At 49.8% G+C, this 21,724-nt stretch overlaps 1 protein-coding gene across 1 annotated transcript; it reads right to left on the reverse strand.

Annotated features, from left to right (window-relative positions):
- Positions 1-1,716: 1,716 nt before the first annotated feature.
- RBP3 (retinol binding protein 3) lies at positions 1,717-17,346 on the reverse strand. Its single transcript, XM_017658445.3, has 4 exons — positions 13,959-17,346; positions 11,564-11,754; positions 9,746-9,888; positions 1,717-8,118 (listed from the first exon to the last, which is right to left on the reverse strand). The coding sequence occupies exons 1-4, from the start codon at positions 17,070-17,072 to the stop codon at positions 7,682-7,684; spliced, it is 3,885 nt and encodes a 1,294-aa protein (XP_017513934.3). The 5' UTR covers positions 17,073-17,346; the 3' UTR covers positions 1,717-7,681.
- Between the last annotated feature and the right edge of the window lie 4,378 nt (positions 17,347-21,724).

The following is a 21,724-nucleotide window of genomic DNA, read 5'->3' on the forward strand; positions in this document are numbered from 1 at the left end:
GAAAGGAGCTGGTGGGGGTCTCAGTCAGCAGCCACGAGCCACCCAAACACCCCCAAACTCCACCACTTGTACCTCTGTCCAGGACGCTCACCATGTCCCAGTCAGAAGCATGTCACCTGGCCCGCCGAGACCCATCCACCCCTCTACCTCACCCTTCTCCCCACTGCTGCCCACATGCCCATCCTTTTCACCCATAGCCAGTCCTGTATTTATTTATCAGCCTCCCTGGGTGCCCATGTACCAGGCTCTGGGCCAGGCCTTGTGGGCAGCACAGTGAATTTGACCCATGGTCCATGTTCAGGGGGAGGTGATCAGAGTGCTGTGACATACTGAACAGAGGCCTGCACTGGGGTGTCAGGCACATGGGAGGAATGTGAGGAGGGGAGCACGATGCCCTCAAAGGCCTTTTGAGGAGTGTGAGTGTGAGCAGAGGCTCGAAGTCCAGCAGGGCTGGTGATTCTGGCAGGGAGTGGCAGCAGGGGACCAGGGGTGGGCCAGGGTGGTGGCTGTCCTCAGATGCCACAAGGCCAGTGTGAGGAGGACTGAGTGGGGGAGGCGGCCTTCTGAGATGGAGACACAGGAAGGCCTTGAAGGAGAGGAGCTTGACCAGCACAAGGGAGGGTGGCTCTGAGAGGCACTGTGAGGGGGCCTCTGGGTGCAGCAAGCATATTGGCCTGGAGGAGAAAAGATGACCCCTGAGCCATTTTCCTCTGCATCTTGGAGGAGCCATTGCTGCAGAGCACCCCCAGTCTCACTGGGAGACTTGGAGGCCCCACATTTCCTGAGACAGACAAGGACCATTCTGCAAACCAGCCCCCTCCTGGGCAGAATTTTCCCACAGAGAGGCTGTGCCCAGAGGGGGCTGAGGCTATCACATGTGGGTCAGGAAAGGGCACCTCAGGGGATTTGACTTTGAGGCTCCACACCATGCACTGACATCCCTTACATCATTTAATCTTCATGACATTCCCAGGAGGTAGGTATTTAATTCTCATTTTACTGTAGAAGAAACTAAGCTCCAAGAAGTTAACTGAATTTCCTAAAACCATGGGTTCAGGAGAACTGGTGCAGAATAAGACCTCAGGACTGCCCAACTCTGAATTCACATCTTTCCAGCCTGCCACGCAAATGCTCAGTGTAGGGTCACATGGCATCATGGATGGTTTAAAAACTGGGGCTTGGGACCAGGCATTGACTCTCTGTCTAAAATTTCAACTTAGCTTGGCCCCCTCCCCATTTCCTATCACCCTTCTCTTTAGCACTTTTCACTCACTTGCACATTATGTTATTTTACTGATTTGCCTTATTTACTGAGTCTCCCATTACTAGAACATAAGCTCTGTGAGGCATTTTTGCTATTTTGTTCTCTGCTATATCCCCAGGAACTAGAACATTGTAGGCACATAGCAGGTGTTCAACAGACATTTGTTGAGGGAATGAATGAGATGCCTGGTTCCAGCCTTGCCCCTAATAAACCTTAAATTAGCTTTTCACAGGTGTCTTGAAATCTGTTGAAGGTATGCACAGCTGTTCTCCTCTGACTTACTGGATTGGCCTGTAACTTCTGCAAAACTGCTTTGAAAGGCATAAATACATGATACTAAGCAAAATAGAAACTTAGAATGGAAAGAAATGCTGGGTTCTAGTGCATGCCCTGGCATTGCAGTGAACACTGAGGGCCACTGATGAGCTGACCTGCCAAGTGACACAGGGGAAGTGGTGGTGTCAAGGCTAGGATCCTTGAGATGTCTAGACATGTGCATCTCATCTGGCCTGTCCACACTCCTCTAGGAACCTTGCTGAGGCCACAGATGGAATCACTAGCAACGGTCACACCATTCACAAGGAAGGGAGACATTATGAAATAAGTCAAAGTTAATCAAATTAAATTAATTAAGCTATGAAGAAGCACAGCAAAACATTTTCTCCCAACTCATCTTTTTAAAAATGGATGTAGATGCAAGTTGCTCTGCAGCCATTTAAGTTGACAAGCTCAAAGATGACTTATGGATGTTATGACTTAGTTGATTAATGTGGCAGCTCGTATTTGTCGCCATGCTAAGCTCCCAAGTCCCCTAGGCAGTCAAATCCTGTCTCATCCCTTCTTCTCTCCTGTCCTATAGTCACTGGCGAGAAGTCACTTTTAATCATGACTTTGCCCAAGCCCTCTTTGCCACCTTCTGCACCAGCTAGAGGTCGGCTGGTAGTGGTGCCACAAAATATCACATCAGCAGTTATGAATTTTGCTCTGCAATTCTGGGGTAAAGGTTGTCAGATTTCTTATATTCTTTGTATCTAATTTAATCTGCTCCAATCCTCTGTGGTTCTCCTAGGACAGGCAATCTCATTTTCAAGTTTCTCCCCTGTCTCTCAAGTTTATTGGAAGTTCCCCTATATACCCCACCTAAGCAGGTATCCTTTTAAAGCATTATGTGATCTCCCCACGCTGTGTGGGGTTCTTGTCTCTGTCCTCCTACATGCTCTATCTTCTCTCCTCCACTTCTCCTGGCATCTTGGCCTGGTGGTTTTCTGGCAATGCTGTCGTTGGTCATGCAGCACAGAAGCCACTGAGACAATAACAGAAAGGCTTGGCCAACTTCTTGAAATAGGGAAGAAAAAATACCTATAGCGGCTGGAAAAATAGCAATTTACATCTCAATAAATTATCCCCCAGGCAGCAGCCATTCTTTTGAGGATTTATAAAAGTCACCAAAATGTGCTAATAAGGCTAAAATAAGACATTCTGAATTCAGATCCATTGTAATTCTCAATTTTAACCGAGATCTGCTTTTCTGTTTGTTTTTATCTGGAAGAGAAGTAAAACCTCAACAAGGTTGGGGTCCTAAATTTCGACTTCTGGCCAATTCCTGAATCTTAGACCAGAGATCCTACTCAAATGGCTAGATAATTAGGTTAATGAAAGTGAGTGAAGTCCCCTGGGCTTGTGGGGAGGGAAGGGAAAAGGAGGGGAGCTCCTGATACTTGGATGTCCTGGGTGTCTCCTTGATGTCAGGTGGAACACAGGCCTCAAAAGTGGCTATTAATCAGTACTATATGTGAAATTAGTAGTCAACAGCTTTAGTTGCCTTTTTAAAACGGGTGACCAAAAAGGAAGCACATTAGTGGTGGTGGTGATGGGGAGAGGCAGGAATCGGTGGCTGGAGACCCATAACTCTATTATACTCCCAGCTTTGGAACAGTCTGGGTTCTGGGTCTGGCCCAGCTAACCTCACACATACTACCTATTCATCTGGGAGAGACTCCTACACAGGGGTCAAAGTCAGCAGGAGTTATCCACAGGCAAACCTTGCATCCTTCCTCCTTGGATGGTGCGGGTGCCTCCTGGAGGCTGCAGGCCTCCCTTGCACTTCAGAGAAAGTTTTGCACACCTTGGCTATTTGCTTAATTTTGATTTTTTTTTTTTTGTAGTCATGCAAGTCTAAAGATCACATAGTAATAATTGAATACCATAGAATAAACCTTTTATTTTAAAAACGAATCATTCTCCAGTATGTTTTGACTTGTGCCATTTCCTAGGAGAGAAGAATTTTTCAGAAACCAATTTTGAATGGGGGTTGGGAAAGCAGTAAATTTGGGGAAGAGGGTTGAGGTTGTTTAATTTTCTTCTTCCTCAGCCATCCTGTGTTTTCCTGGGGTAGGAGACAGGAAGCTAGTGGCCTCTGATACCCTTGGAATTCTAAGCTGCTTGGATTAGGAGGCTATTTTCACTACCAGCCCCCTGATCATCAAATAAGCAAGGAGTCCTTAGGCAGCTAATCCCATAGGAACCAGGAGGTACAACATGGGCACCCTCCAGTGGGGACCTAGAGGCAGGATACCTTGCCCATCGGTGTTATTTCAGCAGCACCCTTTCTCTTTCTGAGCCATGCCCTCCCGTTGCATCAATGCGGAGGGGGTAGCCAGGGACCTCACTGTCACACAACATGGGTGTGCAGGCAGATGCAGGGACACAGGGGGCAGGGTGAGTGAGGTGGGAGGAAAGCTGGGTTCCTCCCCTCTGGTGCTCCAGCATGGTCCCTGGCCCCTGCTGTACCAGGGCCTGTGGCAAGGCTCCAGCAAGGATCCTGGTGGTGAAGATCCAGCCTCTCTGTGGGCTGGGGAGACCTCGGGAGAGGGGTGGGCAGCCTAGCCCAGCCTTTCTTGATGTAGGTTAGGGGATGCCTCGAGGGGTTCTCAAGCAGGGGGAAACCTGAGAAGGATGTATGGCAGGGCAGTGGCCCTTGCTGCAGGCCCAGGCACAGAAATGGGGCAGGAGGCTGTGGTGGGGATTTAGATGCCTCACCAGGACCCTAAGACAAAGGAGAGGGGATGGCAGGATGGGCCCAGAGCAGAATGCTATTAACTCAGATAGCTCATCTTGGGTTCTGATGATTGTATGGACACAGGGTTGGGGATGGGAGGGAGAGAGAGGCGGAGCCAGGAGCATCCTCCCTGATTTCTGGAGGGAGATGTGACTTTGTATAAGATAGGGACCTGGGAACAGAAGTAGGATTTGGCCAGGCTGGGTACGGGTAGATGGATGTGATGAGCTCATACTGGGGCATCAAGAGTTTAAGGGGCCTGCAGTCTGTCAGAGCACAGGCTTCTAGGCAGCTGTGGGTCACCTGGCTTTGCCACCAGAAGAGAGGCCTGGTGGGATTTCATTTTCCTTTTTCCTTCTCTCCAGTCTTCTGTCTCCAAGCAGGTAATAATGCAGGAAGGATGGCATCAAGAAGGCCGACCTTTCCCTGCGTTCTGCACAGAACTCTAGGTTCCCCACATTAAGGCCTCTTCCCAGACCAGACCTGGGGCGTCTTCATGCTTTGGTGAAAAGAGCAGGGGCTTTGGAGCCAGACACATGTGGGTTCAGATCTTGCCTGCGCCTTACCCAGGTGCACCACACAGTCTAATTTGTTGTACACAAATAGTCTGTGATGGATTGAAGCAGAAAAGGATGTCTTGAGAGCTGCACGCTGTGTTGGGTGGGCAGGCTGGGGCTCAGGCTGGACAGTGGACAGGGACAAGGAGCTACTCAGGGGACTTGCCTGCAAAGGACACCGCTGCTGCCCCTGTTGAGTAGGGGCATGGCTGTGCTGCCCTGCACACTGTGCATCTGGTCACTGTTGCTGCCCAGCTTCCCCAGGCCACTTGCTCCAGATTAAACATCCTGCCCAGGAGTCTCTGGGCCCAGGCAGGACCACATGCCCATACCCTACTGCCAGGGAGCTGGGAAAGTGGGCTGCCAGGGTGTCCAGCTTCATTGTGGAGAAACAATGACAGGTGACTTTGGCTGGGCACTGGTTTAATCAATCTTCACAGCCCCAGAGGCGCTATTATCTCTCCCATTTTACAGCTAACAAAACTGAGGCCCAGAGATGGTGAAGTAACTTGCCCAGAGTCACACAGCTAGGAAGTGACTAGCCTGATCTTCTCACGCAGGCAAGCTCAAGTCAGAACTTGGGCTCCTAATCACCTCACTGCTTCTTAGTGAGTCTGTTTCCCCTAGGTTCATATTGAACCTCGAAGTGGGTGCAAATGCTGGGTGGCCTAAAGGAGGACAAAGGTCCATTCTGCTAGCTGTGTGACCTCCTGTAAATTACTGAGCTTATCTGAGTTGCTCAGAGAGAGACCTATGTATGACACCCATCCTAAAAGCTGCTCCACCCCTTCCCTGATTTAAGACCCACCAGGACCTTGGCCATCTGCAAACTCCACAGTACCTAGCCTGGTATCTGGACCAAAATAAACTGCCAATAAATGTCTGTGGTGTAAGTCAGGAAAATCCAAATGTTATGAAAGGAAAACCTGTGAAAAAATTAACTATTCAGTAAGGTATGGTTAGTGACAGAATTATGTAATTTGTTTTTATCTAATTTTATTTTTGGAATAATGACTGCTGTGTTTAAAAATAATGATATATGCTTGTTATAAAGATTTAAGAAAAAGAGGAAAATATAAGAAGAAAGTTAAAGCATCACCCCTGATTCTACCACCTAGAAGGAACCATTGTTTGATTTAGGTGATCATCAGTTAGCTGTATATGTGTGTGTTTGTGTGTGTGAGAGACGAGGGAGCAGGGAGGGGGGAGGAACCCTAGAATGTAAACATACAGGGAGGGTCACATAGCTGCCTGAACATTAATAGAAAGAAAATTAAAGAAAAAGATGGGGTCACACAGTCCATGATACTACTAAATGTGGTCATGCGCTTAGTCTTACCTGAATTTAGCAGAAGGCAAAGGGCCTGGAGTGAAATGTTGCCTGCCATCAGGGCTTTCCTGTTTAGACAGAGTTGATTCAAGGTTTTCTAGGGAAGAAACCCCTAGGTATTGGCGGTGGCCCGCTGATGTGCTCAGATGCCACAGCACTCTGGGTGCTGCGGACAGGGCTGGTGCAGTCAGTCCATGCCCGGGGGAGGTCACCTGTGGAAGCTGCACCTACGCTCACCAGATGGCAAGGCCAGGCAGCCCCAGCATTTCATCCTCACTCAGACACCTTGGAGCCAGAAGCTCTGGGAGTGCTGAGTGGGGGACTGGGGTACCCTGGCCTTCCAGCCTCACCCCCAACATAACTTTGGGTGGGACCCTAGAGGTCTCTCATTTTTGGGTCCCTGGTGCCTCCAGCAGAGCCGGGTTGCACTCCCAGGGCACCAGCTGGGTTCTTCTTTCCCAGGCCACCCCTGGGCTCCCCACTTTCTTGGCTCTAGAGGAGGTCTCAGGGTCTGTGTGCTGCCAGCTTGTTGCCCCATCAGGACTCGGCTTGGTCCCCAGAGCCAGCACAGTGACAGCCTGCACTTGGATGGTCAGGGCAGGAGTCCAGACCACCACCAGGACCATGTTCCATTGGATGCTGCACAGCATCAGAGCTCTTTGGATCCCTGGTAGAAACTGGAGAATATGCCATGGAAGGAACATGTGGGTAGAATTGGACTGGGGCTGGAAAAAGAGGATTCTAAGTGAACCTCAACCTGTCTCCAAGTGTCTGGTGGCTGCCACCTGGAGGAAAACATAGATGTTGTTTTCTTGGTGCCCAATATTGATGTGTGTCCGTTGTGTTAACACTGCCTGCAACAGGTACCACCTAGGTGGCGGGCAGGAGGGGACGAGAATGAGTAGGATGGCTCCTGCCACTGAGGGCTGTCCAGCATGGTAGGGACAGAAATGATCCCAGGGCAGGGTGGAAGAGGTGCTCGAACAGGGAAGAGCAGGTGCAGGGAGCAGACTGCATACCCAACTTCTAAGACCCTGTACACAAACATCTCATTCATTATCATTTTTATATTAAGTACATGCTGAAGTGATACTACTGTATGGTAGGTTAAGTAAATTATATTATTAAAATATACTATTAAAATGAAATTCAGCTGTTTCTTCTTACTTTTTAAAATGGTGGCTACTAGAAATGTGAAGTGACTCATGTGCTGAACATCTGTGACTCATAGCTTTATTGGTTGGAGCTGCTCTGGTTGACAGCAATAGGACCAGGGAGTGAATAAGAAGCATGGCTTGGGTATCTGGACTTCACTTCCCCAAAATAACTACTCTGGAGGGGTTTCCTTTGAAGGGCTGAGTTTCCTGTCCCTAGGTGTGCAAAAAGAGAGAAAAGACTGGGTGGATGAGCTCCAAGAGTGCCTCCAACTCTAACCAGAGTTAAGCAGGCCTGTTTGCAGCCCACTCTGGGTCTCAGGCAGGACTATGTGCTAGAGTGCCTGTGGCATGCGCACCTGAGATCCCACCCACCATGGGGCTATGCCCACAGGGGCCCTCCCAGCAGCCCTGCAGGCTTGGACTTTGCCTTGCCCTCGGCAGAGTGGGCTGGAGCATCTCCTTGGCTCTAGTGAGGGCTGCTTCAGCAGGAACAGCCACATTGGGCATCAAACCCACCCCTTCCCAGGGGCTGCCATCTGCAGCCACCACTGAGCGGGCTGTGGGGATGGTGATGTAAAGGTGGGTATCATCCACATGGTAGGTTTGTGGCGGGTGGCAGCCCCCACTGGTCACTTCCCCGATGACCTGTGCCCGGCCCAGCTTCTTCATGATATAAGTAAATTCCTCTGCAGCACCAGCTGTCAAGCCACTGGTCAGAATAACCACGCTCTTCTTGGAGCCATAACGTTCACCTGGAAGATAGAAGGCCCTCCAAGATGGGGAGTCAGGTCAACACCCTAGGGCACCTGCCTTCTCTATACTATCTGGATCTATAGAGAGAAGGGCTTGGGATTTAGTTCTGTGCCCTTGTGTTTATATGCAAGTCCCTTCACCTTTCTGAGCCCCAGTTCCTGCATCTGTAAAATGGAGAAAAGGATGTGCTCCCAATCCTAGGCATGTAAGTGCTTGAGAGCTTCTCCTTTTCTGGTTTTCTGGGGTGCGTGCCCTTTTCTCTTCAAGTGGTGGAAAAAGGCTTGACTTTCCAGAGAAAAGGGAGTGCTTCCTCTTCGTGAATAATAAGAACACCTAACCTCACCACACTGCCTTTTCACTTCAGACTTTGGGAAAAGCCAAATTTGTGACTTATTGACAACAATCCTCTAGGGCAGTGATGTCCAATAGAAATGCAATGTGAGCAAGAATGTGAGCCACCCATGTCATTTAAAGTTTTCTAATAGCCACATTAAACAAGTGAAAAGAAACAAATGAAATGAATTTTAATAATGCTTTAACTCAGTATATCCAAAATATATTCATCTCAAAAATGTAATCAATAAATTCTTACTGAGCTATTTTACATCCGTTTTTTAAAAAAATAAAAAGTCTTCCAAATCTGGTTGTGCATTTTACACTTCACCTCTCAATTCAGTGAACTACATTTCAATGGGGGCTCAGTGACCACATGTGGCATGTGGATTTCATATTGGACATCACAATTCTAGGACCCCATGATCTGCAGACTTGAGTCTGTTTTTAACTCCTGGTCTTGAATGTCTATTTGAATTTAGAATTCCTCTGGCTCTAATTTTTATTTACATTTTGAAATATTAATGAATGTATGTATTGGAAGCTCCCCCCAAATCTTTGTGTGATAAGGAAATGTACAAATGTAAGTTGTGGGGTGCTTTTCTGGTCACATGTACTCCCCACCGCTGGTCTCCCAGCCCCCTTTGTTGGACGGAAGAACAGGTTCATTGGCTTTCCAGGCTGGGTAAGATAGATGAAGTAAGACTATCACTCAGGACAGGTTGTGAGAGCCATGGCTCTATTGAGAGTAGGGCCTGCACTGCTCCTCTGGCCGCTGCTCTGGGTCCAGGGAAGAAACCCCGACAGAGTAACAAACTTTCTTCAGACAAGTGTGCCAACAGGCTGCTAAGAGAATTTTGCTAATCTGAGATCCTCCAAACCTGAGCACTGAAAATCCCTCATGGGGTTTGGTGAAGGGCAGGAGGGTCCTAGTTCTGCATTTGTCCTGCAGGATGATGGTAGTAGTAATGAGAATGGGGGGCATTTTGGTTTTAGACAACTCATTGCTCAAATTTTGGTGCCTTCACTTATTAGCTGAGTGATGTTACTGACAAGATTTCTGCCCAGCTGAGACTCATTTTTCTATTCTAGAAAATGGGCATAATGTTATGTTTTTGCAGGAATTAAAGATCATATGTACAAAGTGCACAGCATAAGGCAGGGGGCTTTATATTCCATTTACTATTACTTTTACCTCAACCCAAGCTTACCAGAGTTAAGCAGGCCTGTCTTTCTCTGACTTTCCAGAAGTATCTATAATGGGAACACGAAGGGGAAGACTTCTGCACATACCTGCAAGCTGGGTGTGGGTCCAGAGCTCACTGACAGAGTCATTGGGCCGGCTGTAGATTTTGTCCAGCAGAATTGGAGGCCCTTCATCAAAGAAGTAGGAGCATAGGGCGGAGATGGAGGAGGTGGGGCCCCCAAGGTTGAACCTGAGGGGAGGAAAGTAGAGGCTATTCAACTAGAGTTCAGAATGAGGCCCAGGCCTTTGCCCTGCTGAGGGTTCTAATCCAGGCAGGCTCAGTCTAGTGTTTCCTCCTCCTCCAGAATTTCCTGTTAGGCATTTCCCAAAGAACAAGACTTTGGGGCTAAATTTGTTTTGAAAATACCATATACCATATCAACTTCTTCTGATCACATAATATATATTATTGTGTGATACGTACTGTATACATTACATTAAGGCCTCTGATAAGTCCTGCAGTCAGTAAATTGTTGATAAATTTCCTCCACTTACTGACCACAGACTGCTCCTCTGCACCCATGCTGCCTATGAATAGACACATTTTGGAAGCACTGTCTTCCCCCAACTGTGTTCTCCATAATTGCACAAAACCCACTAGGCCTCTCAGTTAAGGTGTCCTAATGTGGCACTTAGTATGGCAGAGTGCTCAGAGTTGTAGAACTACATTGAGGATGAGGGAATCTTCACTCATCCCAGGCTATATGGATTTACCCTGCTGTGCAAACTCCCTGGGCTCCTGTCTTTTCATCTGTAAACGAAGAATGTGGAGCTGGCGATGTTTTAGGCGTCTCTTCATTGATGGACTAGGATGGATGGCCTGGGTTCAGGGCCTGAGATCTCAGAATCTGAGATCCTCCAAACCTCAGGTTGGAAGGGTTTTTTGCAAAGCACACCTGAAGGTTGGGCCACCTCCTCTTTAAAAATTGTGGGTGGCATAGTTATACAGAAAGGGACTTAACATGAGGGGTGCTTAGATGTTCACTAGAGCATTTGAAGGCTAAAATCTTCAGTGGTGCCATAGGATAACCGCTTCCAACCTCCACCAACCTCCAGTGCTAGGAACACACACATTGGAACCTGGGGAAATGTTTTATCTTCCAGGGAGGAGAACCAGCCTCCAGGGACATCTGGTGATGACTAAGAACCCTGGAAGAGTTGTGCCCGCTGATGGAGGTGGACCAAATGCTCCCTCTCATCCAATTTCAGCAGCCTCTCTCCAGCAAGAGCAAGGGGGGCGTGTCCCGTGGGGGCAGACTGGCCCTCCGCATGCCTATGGAGCATGCCCAGGGCAATCCAGGGAGGCATGGGTCTGGCTGCCCCCAGATGGTGTTCCCTGCCTTACCCTACCTGCAGAAGGGAGGTCATTAGCTAAAAGTAATTTTGTGATGCAAAGAATTCTTTTTGCACCAACAGTGGCTGATTAGTAAATTCCTCTGGGACTCTGGCCTTCCAAGTCTCATGACCAGGGTGGTTGTGGGTTGATTTTGTATGACATAAACCACACCTACAGGTGACAGCCCTGCTGTCCCAAACATGGTTGATTATCAGGATCACCTGGGATGATGACTTTCCTCTATATGGATTATGGGGCCTCGCCCCTGGAGCTTTGGATTCAGTAGGGTTGGGGTGGGGCCTAGGAATCAATGTTTTTAATGTCTCTCTTCCCCCTCCATCTCCATTAAATCCTATGGCCAGGTAAGTTTGGGGGCCACCAGAAGAGCCCAGTGATTCTCAGCCTGGAATGCACAATGGGATCATCTGAGTATCTTAGAAAAATTACCAGTGTGGGGGCCTCACCTGGCCAATTAAGCTGGAATCCCCGGGGCTACCTGATCAGCAACCACTGACCCCAGTGCACTGACCTCATGTCAATAATCATGGCATCTGTGTGCACAATCTTCTTCCAGACGTGCTCCACCAGCAGCTCTGAGACCTGGGTGAGCAGCTCACAGTCTCCAAACATGTCAAACCTCAAGTAGCCAATGTTGTCCTCAAGCACATTAGTGTGAAAGGAAAACTTGATCAGGTCTTCAAAGACTTCAGGGGAAGGGATCTGAAAGATTAGGAGGTCTGGCTCAGTGTCAGGAGGGGAGTTGATTTTAAGGCTCAGGAAAGTGGGCACCATGGTTTTCCTATATCTTATGAGAAATATTCAGGGCATGGAAGGCAACTAATATTTCTGAAGGATCTTCTCAACCATGTGTCTGGGAGGTTACGTGGGTGGTGCACCTGGAATGTGAGCCCACATGTGGTTGGCAGCCTCTTTTCTGAGAATGCTCACATGTGCCAACTCCACATCCTGCTGTCCAGACTGAAAGGCCCAGATGGATCTCCTCTCCACCCCTCTGCCCCCACTGGGCATATCTTTATATCTCTGAGCCCATCTTCCTCTCCTTCCTTGGGGCAGGGAGGTGAGATATTAACTCTCAGGCACCTGAGTCTTTACCAAGGGTCTGGCCCTATGCTGAGCTCATTGCCAACCTTACCATCACCCTCAGAGCCACCCTGTAGAGGAGACACCATTATCCCCATCTTTTCAATGAGGACACTGAAGCACAGGGGGATGAAGTAACTTTCTGAAGGTCACACAGACAGCAAGTGGTAGAGCCAGAATCTGAATCCACAACTGACTCCAAACCATGAACCCTGCTTGCCCTGGAAAGGAGTGAGCCCTGAATTTGGGATCTGAAGACCCTGTGAGCCTAACAGAGCTGACACATAGTAGGCTCCTGCAACAGGCCTGGGCATCCTCTCCAAGGCTTCTGGAAGGCCACAGGCTCCATGAGCTGGACTGAGACCCGAGGGTCGGCAGGAGCACCTCTAAGCCCTGCTCTGTCCTCAGTTACAAGCTCTTAAGCCACAGGCTCCTCTCCTCTGCACCCCCCTGGGCCTCTCTTTCCCTTTTTGTACAATGGGGGTAACAATTCTGCAGGCAATGCTTTGGGTGTCCTTAGCCCCACTCTGATGACAGCTTCAGCTGGACCCCCGTGAACAGTGCGCTGTCCCTGGCACACCCCTATCTCTTTCTGCTGTACTTCCGGACCTTCTCCAAGCTGCCTCAGAGTTGGATAGAGTTTATGTTCCAGGGTGACCTTCAGCCACTGAAGGACAGGAGCTGCTGGCTCCGGGAAGCACTCTCCACACTTGTCAGGGCCCTGCTGGAATCTTCAGGAGCAACAGCCTCACTCCTCGCCCATCAGCTGGCTTTTCCTCCTTTCTTGTCTCACTCTCCTTGCTCCCTCCCTCACTCCTGCTCCAGTTACCACTGCCCAAGTAAACTGCTTCACCCAGGCCCTTGTCAGGTCCTGCTTTCCAGGAACCCCAAGACAAATGCTGCCATGCTGAAGTGTGGCTATGCAGTAAAGTCACAGATGATAGACAGTTTGGAGAGATGCTGTAAATGCTGCTTTGATAGAACTCTCAGCTGATGGGAGCACTTGGTGAATACTATGGCCAGCCTTGGCCACTGGTCTGGAGAACTTTTCCCTCATCCACCCAGAAGCAAAATTCTTCAGTGTTGATTTCTGTTTTCCATGTTCTCCAAAGCTTCCCTGCTAGCTTAACGAATTGGACCCTAAGAGTCTCTCGCTCAGACCTTCCTGTGGCGCTGACCCTCAGATCAGACTGCATACCCACCAAGGGCAGTCCCTTCAGGGTGCAGGCCTTTGCATTTAAGGAAGGGAGGAGAGGGCAGTCGGTGCCTAACCAAGGAAGGCCCACCACTGTAGTTATCACCACAGCACCCCGCCACTCTGGGGCCTGTGTCCAGCTCCATGCTTCAGCTCTGAGGCCACTGTGAGGCCAGGGCCTCTGCCTGCTTCCCTGTCTCCATCCTCTGTGCTCAGGCACACAAATGGCAAATCCTCAGGCAGGCAGGTGGTGAGAATTAACACAAACCCTGCATTTCTGGAGGAGGAAATTCAGGGACACTGTGCGCTTACTGACCTCTGTCCTTAACACCTACAATAAGCAGCCATGAAAACACTCGCAAACAAGAGTGAAACTCCCTCTGTACCAGGGGTTTTCAAACTGAGTTCTGGTAGGTACCAATGTACTATGGAGGTGCTCAGGGGCCCAGTGGGCACAGGAAGTGCGTGAGGTGATGGTGAGAGAAAGGAAAAGATGTGACTAGTGAGAACTTGAACAGGAAAATGAGGCTGGAAGCCCTTGTCACACCAGGCCCAGAGCCGCGGATGTGCAGACAAATGGTCAACTCATTCCTGGGTCTGTGGCAGGCTGAATCTCCTTGTATCTCACCTGCATGGGCACGATCCCAGGAATGCGGTCCTTGGCATCCTCGGGGATATGGGCTGTCTTCAGGTGCGGGTCCCCAGACAGCAGCTGTAGGTCAGCCCCCAGCATCTCGGCCAAGGCCCCTTCTGAGGTCACCCTTGAATAGCGGCTCTGCAGACGACTCAGTTTGGCAGCCATCTTGGCTCCCAGCTCAGGAGAGGCATAATTATCAGCTACCAGCTTCCCAGTGGTCTGCAGCACAGTGGGCACCTTGGCACGCAGGGCCACTATGTCCTGGGCTGTAGAAAGGGCCTCACTCATGGGCACAGTGATGTCCGGCTCCACCCCAGCCAGGTCCCAGGCCTTACCTGTGCTGGCACTCAGGGCCATCTGTGTGGGTATGGAAGCACACAAGGGGCTACTGCCCACCTGGTAGATGCCCACAGAAAGCGCCCCTCCAGCTGTAGGCTCCCCGATAACTGTGGCCCGCTGCAGGTCCTGCATTGTGTGAGCAAAAGCCTCAGCTGCTGACCCACTGGTGTGGCTTGTTAGGATGTAGAGGTCCTTGTGGGGGCCATAGCGCTGGCCGGCCACCTGAGGCAGGGTCCACACCTCTGTGACCCTTGAGGTGGCCCTGTCAAAGATGGAGTAGAGGTGTTGGCGGGGCTCTGCCTCAAAGAAGTAGGAACAGAGCAGTGGCACAGCAGAGGAGTAGCTGCCAGGGTTGTAGCGCAGGTCGACCACCAGTGCAGCCGTGCCCACCAGTCTCTGCCACACCAGCCACGTCAGCTGCGGCCCGAGGGCCCTCACTGTCTCCAGTTCGGCCATGGCATCGAAGCGCAGGTAGCCCAGCTGACCAGGCAGCACCTCTGTCTTGAACAGGGCCTCAGTGAGGTAGGAGATATCCTCTGGAGAAGGGACAGCTGGGGATGGTGGGGGTAACTCCTCAGCCACAAGCTCACCAGGGCTATGAAACACCAGCAGACGGTGGTCCCCAGACATCTCCTGCAGGTCGGCTGTGAGCTGAGAGGCCAGGGACTCCAGGTCCACAGCTGTGCGGTAGGCCCCCTGGGCTAGCTTGGCTCGCAGCAGGCCACTGGTCTGTCCGACCACTTCTGGCCGTGCATAGTGGGCCTCTAGTAGGTGCCCTATGCCCTCCACTAGGGCACCCAGGCTGCGGTGGAACTCTAGCAATTCCTGGGCTCTATCCAGGGCTTCCTCAGCCAGCACAATCGCGTCGGGCACCACACCACCCCCCAGCCAGCCCTCCCCATGGTTGTCAATGAAGGTGAGCACGGGCACTGTGAGTGCCAGGCTGCCCCCAGGCATCTCCAGCAGGGGCACGGTGAGGGTGTGCAGTAGGCTGCCTGCGGTGATCTCGCCCACCAGTGTGGCCCAGCCCAGTGACTGCATGAGGAAGGCCAGCTCCTCAGCAGCAGTGGCAGTGCGGTGGCTGATGAGCAGGTATACTCCACGCTGAGTGCCATAGCACCCGCCTGGCAGCTCACTGCGGCTGAAGTACTCCTGCGTGACGTTGCTGCGGCGGTCGTAGGTGGTGAAGAGGTGCACAGGGCCGGCATCAGGGCCCTGGAAGTAGGACAGCAGCAGGGGCACAGCATTAGATGGCCCCCCAGGATTCTGGCGCAGGTCCATAATGAGGTGCTCTGTGTCCTGCAGGGGCTCCCACACCTGGTTCAGGATGTATGGAGCCAGTGCACCCAGCACAGAGGCATCCACAAACCTGTCAAAGCGCAGGTAACCTACATTGCCTGGCAGCACTGACACCTGGAACACAGAGTCCACCAGGGCCCGCTGGGCATTCTCGTCCTTGGGCACTGCTGGGGCCCCCTCCAGGGGATCTTTGGTGCTAGCCTCAGGCCCAGAGGAGGTTTCTTTGGACTTCACAGTCCTCACCACAAGCCTGGGGTCCTCTGACACAGCCTGCAGACCAGCATTGAGCTTAGTGACGAGATCCTCCTCAGAGACCACTGAGGAGAAGTCCATGCTGGCCAGGTGGTGCAGCAGGGTGGGCACACAGTCCACTTGTGTGTAGTAGTCCTGCAGGGCCTCCTGCAGGCACTGGATGACTCCCGGAAGGGCACGGCGCAGAGTGAGGATGGCCAGGGCTTGCTCTAGGGCCTGCTCCGCAGTTGTTCCCACACAGGGCAGCACCCCACTGCCCTCCCATGTCTGGTCGCCCCAGCCCAGGGTGCCTAGGGACCTGGACACGGGCACAGTGAGGAAGAAGTCGGACTGGCCTATCCTCAGCTTCTGGAGGTCCAGGGCACCCCCCACAGTACGTTCACCCACCACGATGGCCCTGCGCATCTGTTTGAGGATGTAAGTGATGTCCTCAGCCACACCCCCAGTGTGGCTGCTGGTGAGGACCACCACATCCTTGTCAGGACTGTACCTCCCTCCCAGAACCTGGGGCAGGGTCCAGATCTCAGTGGTCGTATTGGAGGGGCGGTTGTAGATGGTATCCACATGCAGGACTGTGTTCCCTGGGTGCAGGTAGGAGATGACATAGGGGATGCCAGAAACATGGCCCCTAGTGCAGTGCCGGAGGTCCAGCACCAAGGCAGAGGTGCCCATGAGCTTCTGCCAGATGGTGGCCACCAGGTAGCCCCCCAGCTTGCTCAGCACCTCCTCGCCTGGGATGTTGTCCACACGCAGGTAGCCCACATTGCCTTCCAGAACCTCATGGTGGATGCCTTTCTGCAGCTGGGCAAAAAGTTCCTCTTGTGTCAGATCGGTGATTTCTGCAGCTTTCCAGGGAGCCGTAAGTGTGCTGGGCTCATAGGAGATGACCAGGCGAGGGTCGTTCAAGGAGCTCTGCACCCCAGCTGTCAGCACATAGGCCAAAGTCTGAGGGTCTGAGATGGCTAGAATCTCACGACTCTTGATGGCCTGCTCAATGGCTTCTTGCATCCCCATCAGGTTCTCTGGGAAACAGTAGTTATCCAAGAGGACCTTGGCCATGTCCAGCACCAGCCTTGGCTGAAACAGGTGTGTGGGGCCAGCCAGGCCGCAGAGCAGTGTCAACATGAGCAGGGCCCATTCTCTCATCATGGAGATCCAGAAGGGCGGCTGGCTTCTACACAAAAGCTCTCTTGACTGTGTGCAGGGCTGCGGCATTGCCCTGTCCCGCTGCCTCCCTCCTTTGTCCTCCTCAGTGGGCAGACAGAAGGTCTGGAGCTAAAGGCTGCAGTTGGGGTGTGGTTTCCAGCTCTGATAAGCCTTTAATCCTGTTTAATTCAAGTGCATCAGCCCTGTGGATTGGGGAGAAGGGGCTGAAATGGTTTGACCCAGAAGGTATGCTGGACCTCATCTTTCTGTACCACCTTTGTATATAATAACGTGAATACCTGATGCCGGGGTTCTTGTTCACAGAGTCAAAGAATGAACTTCACAAACACTCAAGGTAGGCGAGCAAGGCAGAGGCTTTTATTTAGACATAAAGAGGAAAAAATTCCTGGCTCACACCAGGAGGGGACAAGAGAGCCAGGGTGGTGCATTGTCTAGGGGATTTATAGGTGGTTGACAGACAAAGGGCTAGGGATGCACACCTGCTAAGTAGTCCCAAAATGTTTATCTTTGAAGAGACATTAAGTTTCTTATTAGTCTTCTGGGTTATTTATAAGAAATTTACTGCTCTGATTTCCTCCTAGGATGGCAGCTTCCTGGTCTGGGAGGGTATCAATCAAGACTGCCTGCTTTGCTCCCAAGGTGGGCTGAGTTATTGTCTGTTTCATAAAGAGCATGTTAAGAAATTTACATTTTAACTAATTGGGTTTTAAAATACCATCTTATCTTCAAGATGGAATCCTTCCTGTTTTTACTAGTTGTTTTGGGCTTGCTTGCTAAATTGCCCAGGTTGCAAATCACTTGACTAGGGCTGGAGGAAGAAAAGCAGCACCTGGGTAAAGTAAAAAAAATAAGCCGTGGGTGGGGGGAGTGGAGGGGATGGTGGCCCGGTGGGGGCCCCAGCAGGCTAAAGCAAATCCTACAATAGATTATCTTGCTTTGTTTTTTTTTCCGTAGACCCTCACCCAACTCTGTCTAAGCCCACGGTCCCTGTTATTTTAAATTTCTGACACATGCCAGGCATTGTGCTCCATGCTTTTCAAGAGTGTCTTCACCAAAGCCTTGCAAAGTAGAGTTATTAACCTGCAGGTAAACAGCATTTCCTCACTACACTGGGTGATCTCTGCCTCTGGACTTAGGTAGAACTCACTGGAGGCTGGGTTCTACTACTCTCTAGTCTGTGGCCTGAGGGAAGCATCTTTTACTTCTTATTATGTAAATTAAGTGAAAAAATATATGTAAAGCACTGAAACAGTATCAGCAAGAAAGAAGCACTCAATTACTAATAAGTTCTGCATGTTAGATATTATCTCCATTTTATAGTTTAAGAAATAGAGGTTGGTAGCTAACTGAAGCCCACGATCCTAGGTGGGGGATGTGGGGACATCGCAAAGAAGCGTGTGGGGCCAAAGTTGGTTTGGACAGTACAGAGGCTGAGTCTGAGGGGGCCATCAACTCCAGGGCTTGAACTCTATTCCTGTGTCTTGCTAAATCATCTAGAAAATGAGTGGTGCCCACAACAGCTTCCATATGATAGGAATGAAATGTCTGGACCTCAGCACTGAATGTGGTGAATAGGAGGGATACCCACCTTCCAGACACCATAGGACAGTGATTCCAGGTTAGATGAAATTAGCTCTAAGATGAACACGGTGCCTGCCAACTTAGGGCATGGTCCACAGTGCATTGCTTGCAGGGAGAACTGAATTGTTCGATCTGGTCTCTGTGGCCCCAGGCCTCACAAATATCTCATTCATTTCCACCACCTGCATGGAGCACACAGCCAGTCCTAGATGAACCTCTGGACTCTCGGACTCCTAGCTCCTGCTCCTTCACAGGGGTGCATCATAGCTCCTGCTTGCAACTGACTTGCCACAGATATCCAAAATTCCTGCATAGAGCCTAGAACCCCTGCTTTGGTTCCACATTTCTCTGGGGGTAGGCATTTCTCTCATTTATTGGGCAACTATGGCTCAGTGCATGGTTCATCACCAAGGACAAGAGCTGGGAGAGCGTCTGGCTCGATTCTCCTCAGTCTGCCCTGTTATTGCCTGCACACACTTCCTGGGCTGTGCTGGCCGCAGGCTGGTGCACACATGAGCCTCACCAGGCAGCTGGGGGACGGTCTTGGGGACAGGGGAGCTTTCTCCGCATGATAGAGAGCCACAGTCTGCTCTCTGGAAATCATTATCTGAGGATGTTTACTAAGTGGTTTATGAAGGCCAAAGAGGTCAGTTAGCTAAAACAAACATATTTTTAGCTCATTAGGATTTGTTTAATGCCCAAGTGACATATGGTCACATCACGCCATTGTTTGTAGCCAATGAAATGAGCCTGATTTATTATAATAAGACCTCCTTAGTTTATTTGGGGAAGACTGGGCCTTCTGCCCCGTCTCCACTTGGGGAATAACAACTCAGAGCATGCCATCCTGGTCCTCCAAGGGCATGTTTCTGTCATCACTTGAGCCCAGGAAAAGCCTGTGGACCAGGAAGAGTAGGGTGTAAAGAGGGCCAGGAATAAATCTCTCTACAAGGAAAGTGCTTCCCTGGACTTCCATTAAAATAAAGTCTCAGGATGGGATGCCTAGAGCTGTTGCTGGGCCTTGATTTGTGTGATGGCTCAGAGCCTCACAGGAGACAGAGGAAAAAGAATTGGGGTCTGTTGCAAATCAGCAGGGTTCCTAAGTTAGTGTCTGCAACGAAAGGTGACATGCTCTCCTGTGGCGTGGCCTGAGGCCAGGGGGAAGAAATTCTGCCCCCAGAATTCTCCAAATTCTAGCCACCAGTTAAGGGGGAACATAAGCAGCTGCAGCAGCTAAGGAGAGCATGTTCTTGGCAAGTCCCATAGTGAGAAAGTGTGAACCAGGAGGAGTGCTCCCTCTTCCTGCCTAGTCCCTGCTAGCTGTCCGCCCAGGCGGTTGCCATTGCGATTTGGGGGATCAAGTTTTGGAGTTGGGATGGAATCAGAAGCCCTGGCCTCCCTCTCAATTGTACAACAGCCATCCGGGCAGATGTGTCAAGTATGTGGGCTTAGTAGCCCCCTCTCCCCACAAAATCCTACTGTTTTCCAGGATAGAGACTTTGATTAGGTGCTTATCTGTGTCTTGGCTTCCTCAAAAGGGAATCCGGATAAGGAGAAAAGCCTCAGTATTGTAACAGTGTCAGTGGGTACAACAAAGAAGCTGAAGATGCAGGAGGAGTTGGTGAATGGCAGCCTGTGATCAGAACTCTGTAGGGGTGGGCAGAGATACTCTAATAGGCAGTGGTTATCCTCAGGACCCTGGGGTACCAAGTGCTTCTGAGGCCCAAACCTTCCACAGGCCTCTGTGTATCTGGAGAGTCTGCACACCTGAGATATGCCCAGAATTGGTGTTCACTCCAGAACAAACCTTGTAATGACCCAGGCACCAGATTAAAAGGGAGACAAAGCACAGAAGGTGTGCTGTGGGCTGGCTAAATGGGACACGCCTGGGCCCTGGGCAATCCAGGAAGAAGCAAATCACCTATTACATTACAGATTCACTTTTTGAAGTGGCCAGAGACTTTATCTGTCTATTTTTCCACCCACCCATCCCCCCACCCATCCATGCATTTACCTATCTATTGTTTTATGCTATTTTCCCCCTCAATGACATTGTCAGGTGGTACTGCAGATATTCAGGTACTAGCTACCTAGATTCTACCACTGACATTTTATTACCCGCCCCTCCTCTATTTTTTTATCTCACCTCTGTCTCCCCAGCTCCCTCTCTAACCCTCAAGCCAACATATTTTTTTGGATACATTTGAAAGCAAGTTGAATCTTGTCTTTATTTTACTTTAATTCTTTTTCTTTTTACTTAAATAAAAAAGAGTAAAGCATACTCATTTTTACAAGTTAAATAATTCATGAATGTGTGACTAGTCTTCTTCAAAAGCCTTTTTAATCTCCCAGACAATAATAATGGTTTGATGTGTACCTGTTCTCACATTTCTGTGTTCATAAATGGAAGCACATGTGTAGGAGATCTATTGTCTATCGGTGGATGTCCATCCATCCATCCATCCATGTAGTGCCATCTCATAGTTGTATAAACAATTGTTTGCATTTTGTTTTACTCAAACATATACCAGAAGTAACCTTTCAAGCTAAAGCATATACATTGGGTTCATGTTTTTAATGGCTGCATAACAGTCCTTGATAATTTACTGACTTTTTACCCTAGTGAGAGATATTTTGTTTCTGTTTTTGCTTCTACAAACAATATTGTGATAAATGTTAAGACAGGTGCTTCTTGTTTCTGTGGAATAAATTCCCAAACCTGACTGAATCAAAGAGTATGTACACTTGTTTTTTTGTTTTCTTTCTCATATTTTCAGTAACTTTTAAATTATGTAATAAATGTGTATTTGGGGGGTTATTTTGCAACTTAATTGATGTGTAATTGACATGCAACAAATAGCCCATATTTGAAGTGTACAATTTGGTGAGTTTTGACATGTTTATGCACCCTTGAAACTATCACCATAATCAAGATTATGTATATTTCCCTCACCCGTCAAATTTTCCTCATGCTTTGTTATCTAATCCCCCTTGATTCTCCATCTCCAAACACTGATAGGCTTTCAGTTATCACTATAGTTTCTATTTTCTAGAATTTTGTATAAATAGAATTATATCACATGTATTGTTTTTTGTCTGTCACTCAGCATGTTGATTTT

The sequence above is a fragment of the Manis javanica genome, chromosome 7 (assembly GCF_040802235.1).
Source record: "Manis javanica isolate MJ-LG chromosome 7, MJ_LKY, whole genome shotgun sequence".
Taxonomy (NCBI): domain Eukaryota; kingdom Metazoa; phylum Chordata; class Mammalia; order Pholidota; family Manidae; genus Manis; species Manis javanica.